The 10,000-nt window shown below is 44.3% G+C and overlaps 1 protein-coding gene across 1 annotated transcript in view; it reads right to left on the bottom strand.

Annotated features, from left to right (window-relative positions):
* Positions 1-10,000, bottom strand: part of LOC147013061 (arf-GAP with SH3 domain, ANK repeat and PH domain-containing protein 2-like) — an 83,070-nt gene that overhangs the window by 14,798 nt on the left and 58,272 nt on the right. Inside the window, exon 3 of the mRNA XM_085854558.1 lies at positions 5,137-5,282. Within this exon, the coding sequence (XP_085710684.1) occupies positions 5,137-5,282 (146 nt within the window). The remainder of the gene's footprint in view (positions 1-5,136; positions 5,283-10,000) is intronic.

Here is a 10,000-nt window from a genome sequence, read left to right as displayed (position 1 = left end):
TACATTCCCTGGGTCGATCGTAGCCTCGCTGGCCACAGAGACGAGAAGACGTTCACCATCCGTGGAGAATCCACCGTTACCAGCGAGGACCGAAGGTACATCGCCATGGATAAATCCATGCATGTTTCACGAGTGGCGTAAGTGTCTGCTTTCGAGCACATTCCATACAATGCGCGCGGTTCCGCCATTAGACACGTGGCCAGCGCTCGCATTCACACGACTCCGCTAGCATGTGCGCGAGGCGAACACCAATATGCGTCGGATATTGAGGTTAAAAAGGATCAAGCCACCTCTACCCGCACACTCGTAGCCTGCCCAACATGGCGTGGAGTCGGCTTTATCGGTCTCTGTACGTGTTTCGTGCAGCGTGGGCATCGTGCTGGCCGTGTTTCCCGGGCCATGAAAAACACCATTCGTGCAGCCTCTTAAGAGGTATTTATTTGCATGCCTTTCTAATGCAATCGGCAATTCTCCCCAGACCATCGGAAGCTTGAGCCGACAATCCTGCACCAATAAGCACACCACATGACTCGGCGCTGCAGTTTCCTCACCATGGTGCCGCATGCGCTGGCCTCCACGAGGCCCCACCTTACAGCGAAGGCGCACGTGGCTGATTTACCTCAGGAATAATCAGAAAAGAAGAAGAGTAGGGATGAAATGAAGGAGAAAATGATTTAAGCAACCCTAGCTATTAGATCATCGCAACACACTCCCTTGTTGTCCCGCTCAACAAAAGGAAGGGGACTATCTACACGTATAATAATGGAATAACTGTCTTGGGACACTATCTGTTGTATGCATGCAGTTCCAAGAACCTCAACAATATAAATATATACTGTATATGTATATACACTATTGGTCAAACGTTTTAGAACACCCCCATTTTTCCAGTTTTTACTGAAATTTAAGCAGTTCGAGTCCAGTCAATAACCTGAAATGGTACAAAGCTAAGCGGTAAACTGCCAGAGGGTAACAAAAAAGAAAAAGTTTAGGTTACCAAAAAATGAAAAATAATGTAAATTTCAGTTATTAAAAAAGGCCCTTTCAGGGAAAAGTAATGGGTTAGCAACTGCAGCTATTCTGCAGCAATGGAAATAAATTAAGCCTTGAAAGTTGATGCAAAGAATTCCTACAGGTGTCCCAACTTTTGTTGATTAGTTACAACCCCTTTGTCTGTATAAAAGCAGTGTAAGAACAGACTGTGTTGCTGCTTCCTCTGAAGCATTACTTGGACTATATTGCACTGCAGGAAGTAGTATATTGCTATCATAATGGCGAGAAAAAGACAATTAACAAAGGAGAACAGAGACCATGATAACCCTTAAAAGTGGAGGTCTTTCCCTTGGAGAAATTGCAAAGTAAGCCAAGGTGTCAGTGAGTACAGTTTCCAACACCATCAAAAGGCACTTGGAAACTGGAGGAAACTGACAGGAAGAGGTCTGGCAGATCCAAAGCCACAACACAATTAGAAGACAAGTTTTTGAGTCAACAGCTTGTGTGATAGGCGGCTCACATGACAGCAGCTTCAAGCACAGCTTAACACTGGTCGAAGTAAGGAAGTCTCAGTTTCAACTGTGAAGAGAAGACTTCGAGTTGAAGGTTTGACAGGTCGAGTGGCAGTAAGAAAGCCATTGCTAAGATGGCAAAATAAGAAAAAGAGGCTTGCCTGGGCCATAAAGCACCGCCAGTGGACCGGTGAATCAAAATTTGAAATCTTCGGTTCATCACGCAGGGATTTTGTACGCCGTCGAGTAGGCGAAAGGATGGTTCCTCAGTGTGTGACACCAACTGTCAAACATGGAGGAGGAAGTGTGATGATCTGGGGCTCTTTTGCTGGATCCAGAGTTGGCGACTTGCACCCTGAACCAAAAGGGCTACCGCAGCATTTTGCAGCGCCATGCAATATCCTCTGGTCTATGCCGAGTTGGTCAGGGATTCATCCTACAGCAAGATAACGACCCAAAACATACCTCCAGGGTATGTCAGAACTACCTTAGAAGAAAAGAACAAGACAGTAGGCTTCAAATCATGGAATGGCCAGCACAGTCTCCAGACTTGCACCCCATCGAGCTGTTTTGGGATGAACTGGACAGAAGGGTGAAAGCAAAGCAACCTACAAGTGCAACACATTTGTGGGAACTTCTACAACAATGTTGGGAAGAACTTTCCGAACAATATTTGATTTCCATTGCAGAAAGAATGGCATGAGTATGTTCGGCTGTTATATCTGCAAAAGGTGGCTACTTTGATGAGTCAAAAATTTAGATTAAATTTTGTTCAACAAAACAATTCCATGATTTCTTTCTTATCTGCAATTGTTTATTTGTTCTATGCTTTAATTTCAGAGTACATTGAAACATTAAACGGCTTAATTTCAGTAAAAACTGGAAAAATGGGGGTGTTCTAAAACTTCTGACCAGTAGTGTATAATGTATATAAAACATTGCCGAATTTGACGGCAGAAAATTCTTCTGGAGACCTTCTACTAATTGCATACATGGGAAAGAGAAAACTGAGGGTGAAATGGCCGGGAGAAAAAGGAAAGAGAAAGAGAAATGGCAGAAAAGGCAAGGTAGAGAGAGAAAGATAAATTAGTTGCGGTTTGGTAGGATGGGAGGTTGGGGTGGGATGGGAGGAGGGTGAAATTGGAAGTGGGGTCAAATTATGTTCTTGTTTCAGTAATATCGCTCACTCAACACACAAAGCTTAATATTCAAAATGCTTGTTCAACGTATCACTCGGAAATCCCCAAGTACTACTCCCCAGGGTTTGCGCGATTGATATAATTGATCATCAAACAGTTTCCTTCTTCATTCAACTGCCCAAGTGGATTTACACCAAAGGAAGAAGAATGAAACCAGACAACACATAGGACAAACTGAGATGAAAAACCTAAACATGACACTCCTGCAGGCCAAAACCTGTGCTCAAAGTGTGATCCTCGCCTTCCAAAACACTTCACATTTATGCAACGAGCTGACCTTCAAAAAAACCCGTCGGGGGCATTATCTTTCATGTAGTGGCAAAATTGTGAAAAGAAACAGCTGTTGGGTTGCGAAATGCATTTCGGGCAAATTTGACCCAGCAAGGACTAAAATCCAGAGTGAATAATTAAAAAGGCGAGTATATTACCCAAAGAATAACTGACAGGATTGTCTACACAAAGCGAGGATGGAAGGAAGGGAAGGGAAGGGAATGGGTGGGAAGGAAAGAGAAAGGCTCAAAGAAAGGGTGAAGTATTTTGGGAGCAAAAGCATGCAGATAGAGGCAAAACAACCACCTTTTCAAGAATGTTCACTCCCCTTCTTTTTCACACTGCCCGAAAGTGAAGGAGGGATGGGTTAACAAGCAGTTATAAACGGCCAATCAAACAGGTGGGGAACAAGCAGATGAAGTGAGTGAGCTGAAGGGAGTGCATGTTCCCTTTATTCACATTATTCTTAATTTCCAAGCAAGTAACCCTGCTTTGCCTGGAGAAAAAGTAGGGTTTGTGCATCGATTTTCTGCCAGAGGATAAACCCTTGAACCTAACAAGCACCTTTATAATCCCAATAATTACTAACCCCTGCCAACCCTCACACAAGGTTGAACCCGAACCCCTATTTTACGTAGGAATACATAGGATTCCCTTGCAGACACATATCACTACCAAGTGGCCGCTTTTATGCAGAACATTTCACGTTGAAGCTTCTTCTTCTGTTCCAATGATTTATAGCCAGAGCTGCAAGGCTCTCTTTGTATGCCATGCCCTTACAATTAAAACATCATATTTGTACACAAAATGGCTTGGCCCGTTTGGTGCTTCCTATGGCTCAAGGATGCTGTGAGCCCAGGTTCAAAACCCATATAGTATGTCAATTTGTCCATTGCTTCGTGATGTCCATCTAATTTATGTCTCCAAATAACCTTGCCTTGGATCAACTTTTTAAAATCTCATTTATTGGAATCTTGCCTTGGATCAATTTTTTAAAATCTCATTGATTGGAATTATTAAAAACCTTCCCCTCCCGAGCCCAAGTATTTTTGAGGCGGATGCAGGTACATATAAGTAACAACTTAATATAAAACGACCACCACGAGCAGGGGATGCGCCATCCTGCCAAATTAAGCATCACTATCAGTTGCATTATTTTGTTGAAGATATATTTTCAGAGCTGGCACAACTTTGGATCAAAGGGCAAAAAAACAACAAGAAGAACTAATGGCAAGCCCGAACTGAAAAGTAAATGGATAAATTAAATTTAAAGAAGATATTTCAAGGTATAAAAAAAAGATGTTTTTGAAGAACAGGGTCACGGTGGCCTGGTGTTGGCCTAAAGGTTGGCCTGGTGTTGGCTTAAACGGTTAAGGTGGCTGGCTTAACATCTTTGGGTCTTGAGTTTGAGTCCTTATCGTTCCGTTGAAATAACACCAGGTGGGTTGACTCAGCCTGTCATTCTTCCAAGGTCAGCAAAATGAGTACCAGCTTGCTGATAACAGGGGCACTGCATCAGAGGCACAGCCACACTTCGAGAACATGATGCAACCAGCAGCCATAGGCTGCATATGAAACATGGTCAAGGTGCTTCATTGATTATCCCCTCTCAGTCCCCTAGCCTCAGCTTGAGAAAGATGTTGTGGGAGATTGCTGTGAATGAGAGCTATCCAATGAATATGCAGCCGTGAAAATAACTCATGTAGAAGAATGGGCCAAAATTCCAGCAAATAAATAAAATGCTTCAAACTGGTGGAAAATTGCAAGCAAAGACATAACCAATTCGATAACCAAGCACGGGTCACCGAAAGTACGAAGAACGCGGGTATGCAGACGTTGATGCTCAATGAGGATATACACAGTGACTCTACCGTCTAACTAAATTAGTTTCTATTAATAAACGGTCTCATTCCATCCCTTTGTAACAAAGGCCTTTCATTAACATTTGGTGGATTTCATTACAATTTGGACCCACTATACAGGTTCCGTGCTCTTTTCATGATGTAAAAGGTGTTCGACATATTGTCTACCAATTTAAGTCGATAACGTTGTTGGAAAACATTATGCGTCAAAACATCTGAATAACATCTTAAAGGAACATAGAAAGAACAGATACTGCATGAAAATGAGTGTGCTGCGACGACAATTTTTTCCACACACACCAGGTTTTTGAGTAGCGCCGACAGCTCCTTGACGCACACCGAGAAATTGATGAAAGCCGTGGCGATGAGTGGTTCTTCGCGCTCCATAAAGCAGCCTCCATATTTTTCCAAAGATTGTGAGAAACCCTCCTCGTTTTCTACGTGCGCTACCATGACAGAGTGGGCAAAAGACAAGCGAAAAGGGATGACATGAACAAATAATGGCCACATCTATCGAGGGGTAATTAAATCATCTCTGGTAGCACAGATGCAAGGGCACAGAAAAGCATGGGGGTGGGTGGGGAAAGGTACGCCTGGACACGACTTGGTGACAAGGACGTCAACCAAGCAAGCGAGTATTGCACAGCACAAGCATGGGGAAAATGAAAGTCAACCTCAGATATCCACTACTTAGTTACGACTGATCAAAACACATTATTGCAAAATCGAACACAAGATGTGTCTGAAAGTGATGTATTTAATTAATCTTATAAACACAATGTAATGACATGAATACAAACAAGGTGGCAGGAAAACAATAGTGGTGGTGGTGGTGTAAGGAAAACAGACAATAGTGGAGTAAGGAAAACAGACAGCAGTTACAAGGGATAGGAAACAAAGCAAATACAGTCTGATGTTAATGGGTTGAGGGTTCAGTCAACACTGAAACATGGATGGGAAGGAGTGGTAACCCCTATTGTTTATTTGTATTTACTTCCGTCACCAAAGGTGGACGGAGGTTATTTTTTCACCCCTGTCTGTCTGTTTATCTCTATGCTAACTAGAATAGGCACTCGGTAGAGCGCATACCTTCGCCGCCGCAACTTTTTTCCGGGCACATTTGAAAAACGTCATTTTAAAACGTCCATGACGTCACAACCGTCAGTCCGATTGACGTCAAATTTGGTGTGTAACCTCCTTGAAGGCAGTCCAACAAAATGGAATGATAAACACTGAAAAATTTAAAAGTTGAAAAATGACGTCATCTTTTGACGCACTTCCGGGGACGTCACGTCCAATCGGGGACTACCATTCTGAAAGCTCGTAGTTCACTGAACGTTTTAACGTTGGTTTCATGTCAATAGCTCTATTAGATCTGAAGCTATGCCTACAAGTATATTTTAACCTTGAGTGTGACCTTGACTACAGAGTTAATTGGCAAAACCTGTACATCAATAAACAGATATTTTGGTACTGATCCTAATGCCTGGATTTGGGAGACTTTGCTTTATAAATTATATAGATATTTGAATGTAAAATATCAGGACATTTTAGCCACAATTGAAAAAACGTCATGTTCAAACGTCAATGACGGCATAACGGTCAGTCCGATCGAAGTCAAATTTGGTGTGTGACGTCCTTAAGGTAAGTCCTACAAAACGGTATGATCAAAACTGATGAGATTGAAAATTGAAAATTTACGTCATCTTGTGACATCATTTAGACGCACTTCCGATGACGTTACGTCAAATCCGACACTACATATCCGAAAGGTATCTCGTCATGGAACAATATGGTGGTGGTTGCATGTCGATAGCTGTATTATGAAGTAAGTTATGCTCAAAAGAGTGTTTTTGACCTTTTCATGACCTTGACCTTTGACCCGATCACTCCCAAAATCTAATCAAATCGTCCTTGGATACTCACGAATCATCCCACCAAATTTCATGCAATTCGGTTTAATACTTTCTGAGTTATGCAAATAACAAACAAACACACATATTCACAAATTAATAAATACACAGCGACCAAAACATAACCTTTCACAGAATGCGAAGGTAATAAATGTCACTGTGTGTGTGTATCAGTGTCTCCTTCATAACTCCAAAACTATAAAACCGAGCAGCCTGACACTTTGCATGCATACTAAGAAAATTCCAAGGAAGTGCAAGAGTGAAACTTGGATGTTTTGGGTTAATTAAAACACACCTTTTGAAGATAATTAACAGCCTTATTTTATTATATTCTTCATGAGGCGATACAGTCAAAGCTCGTTACTATGCCACCCGTTGGGAACGAGCAAAAGTGGCATAGTAGCGAGAGTGGCATAGTAACGAGATTTTGTAAAAACGGCCTTATTTTCTCAAGTTACCCATCTGTAGTTAATCTTTAGACAAAATTTATTCCAGCAAGTAAAAGGCACGACTGTTGTATAAGCTAAGCGAACGGAGAACATACACACACTAACAGAGTTCACACACTAACATATGGCATGGCGAGAAATTCACGACACACAAAGCTTTCAAGAATCGTCGGCTGGCACATCTTCTTTCGGCGGATCTCGTGCATCTCGTTGTCTAGCCGATCGCACGCTTGCATCACACTGGGCTTCCCGCTTCTCTGCTGCATGAACTTCCGGACGGTGCTACAAGCGCGCTGGGCTTCCTCGAACGGAACGATTTCCTCCTCGACAGTTACCTCGTCATCTTCGCTTTCCACTGGCTCCTCACTGCACAGAATCTCCTCCGCAATCTCCTCCAGCGTGAAATACCCGCCAGTCGCGAGGCGCTCGTCAGCTTCGAGAAAGTCAGACAGCTCGATCTCCTCGTTCTTGTGCATCTTTTCCTCGGCAGACAGAGCTTCCCAGATGTCGGGCAGCTCCGCATCCTGTGGCTCAGTTTGGATCTCCTCTTCGATGAACTTGGCCTTCGCGAAATAGTTCCTGATCGTCGACTTGCCGATCTGCTCCCAAGCACGCCGGCGACGTGTAGAGCGTCGAGCAACGTGAACTTGAACTCCTTTCCCTCGTCTATGGCCTCAAGCCGGCGGCATAGCAGGAGCTTCTTGTAGTGGCGCTTGAGGTTCTCTATGATTCCCTGATCCATTGGTTGCGAATTGGCTGTCGTGTTGGGTGGGAAGAAGACCAGTTGGATGTTGTTCAGATCGAGCTCGGGAGGGTGGCCAGAGAAGTTATCGAGACAGACCAGCACTCTGCGTCCCTGCTGGCCGAGTCGTCCGTCCCACGCACGCAACATCTCCTCGAAAAGCTCCACCGTCATCCACGCCTTCGAGTTCGCCTTGTACTTGACCGGGATCTCTTTGTTCTTGAAGGCACGGGATTTCTTGGAATTGCCAATCACCAGAAGAGGGAACTTCTCGCTGCCGCTCATGTTTGCCCCAACCAGAAGAGTGATCCTTTGCTTGCTTTTCTTTCCTCCAGTACACCGCTCTCCCCTGAAAGCCATGGTCTTGTTCGGAAGCAGCTGCCAGAAGAGTCCAGTCTCGTCCAGGTTGAAGACGTCGTCTGCGGAGAACTGCCCGAGTAAGGGCCGGAGAACCTGTTGTTGCCACTCAAGAAGGGATTGCGAATCCACCGCTCCAGCTTCGCCCTGCACTGTATTGAACGTGATGCCGTGGCGCTTCTTGAAATTGCCCAACCAACCGTCGCTCGCCATGAAGTCTGGGATGTGCATCAGCTCAGCCAGTTTCATCGCTTTCTCCTTGATCAGATCACCGCTGACAGGCACATTCTGTCCTCTTGATTGCTTCAGCCACATGAGCACTCCCTCATCAAGCTTCGGGTCATGAGCCTGCGTCAACTTCATGCGCTTCGATGGAAATCCAGCTTTGATTGCAGCCTCGATTGCATCCTTCTTGCTGAGAATGCTCTTCACGGTGGTTCTCTTAACTTCGACGCCCCATTTCTTGCTAATCTCCCTGGCCAACTTGGACTGATTCGGCTCCTTCTTCGCGGCATCGATGAACTCCTTCTTCTCCTTCAGCGTAAAGTCGGTTCGCTTGCGTTTCTGAGCTGACATTATGGGCTGAATTTGAAAAAAAATGATGTCACTGTTGTACGTGTGCCTGCGTGTCTGTGTGTGTGCTCGCGCTTTTTTGTGTCTCGTTGTGCGTGTTGTGATTGGCTTGTTGTGGCTGGCATCGGGGAGAAGAATCGCGTGTTTTGACACAGTCTGACTATGCGCGTACGTATTGAGTTATGTTGTGCGCAGCTCGACTGTAGTTCGTCGCTTCGCCTTTGGACGTGAGTGTGATAATCGAGCACTGCGCAATACAGACTTTTTCACGACTCGTGCCTTTTAACAGTCACACAGTAGTGGCATGGTAGCGAGAGTAGGGGGTGGCATAGTAAATTTATTTTGTATTGAATTTTGTCGGGACCGAGCAAAAGTGGTATAATAGCGAGAGTGGCATAGAAGCGAGGTGGCATAGTAACGAGCTTTGACTGTACTCAGCCACCTCACTGTATGGGGTCTTAAGGCGTTTCCTGGATAACTTTGTTGGGGTTTGAAGCCGCCATGTTTTTTGGCCTGCTCAACCATGTCGTGACTCAGAACATGCCGCAACGATTTCTTTACGATTTTTTTTTCACTTTCTTCACTCATGTTGTTGAATGCCTGTTCATCATAACTACAAATCACTGGGTAATTTTGCACTGGGAATCATAACTACAAAACAGTACTTATAAACGCCTGGAGATGCCACATTCGTGCCTTTATTTCATTTGCACATGTGAATAATCGAGAGAATCTCTTAGACTAAGCAGAATTACAAAATATAAGCTCCAGATTTGAAAGCATCAGCAGTTATGACTGAAAAAAAAGTGTTGATTTGTCAAATTCGGACATTGCTTGGGCGTTTCCGGGTGCATAGTTGTGGCGACGGCAATTGGTAATCGCTTGCAAAGCCACACGTTCCATTGGAGTGCTTGCTTGAGTGCTTAAGCCACTTACCAAGCTGTACAGTTTGCATCAGTTGGTGTCCCGATCGGGATGTACAGTTGACAGTTACTACAAGGTAGAAGTACGTATACAGCACACACGGACATGGTACAAATGGGTAGATTTAGATCTGTAGGGACTCTCCGTGGGTGTGTGGGTATGCCATGCCTGTTATGGGTATGATGGTGGCAAAGTTTTATCCCGTA

This window comes from Eptatretus burgeri, chromosome 14, assembly GCF_056783735.1.
Source record: "Eptatretus burgeri isolate ZD-2024b chromosome 14, Ebu_testis_v1, whole genome shotgun sequence".
Taxonomy (NCBI): Eukaryota; Metazoa; Chordata; class Myxini; order Myxiniformes; family Myxinidae; genus Eptatretus; species Eptatretus burgeri.
Note: the sequence above shows the minus strand (reverse complement) of the source record. Positions and strands in the feature narration are given on the sequence as shown.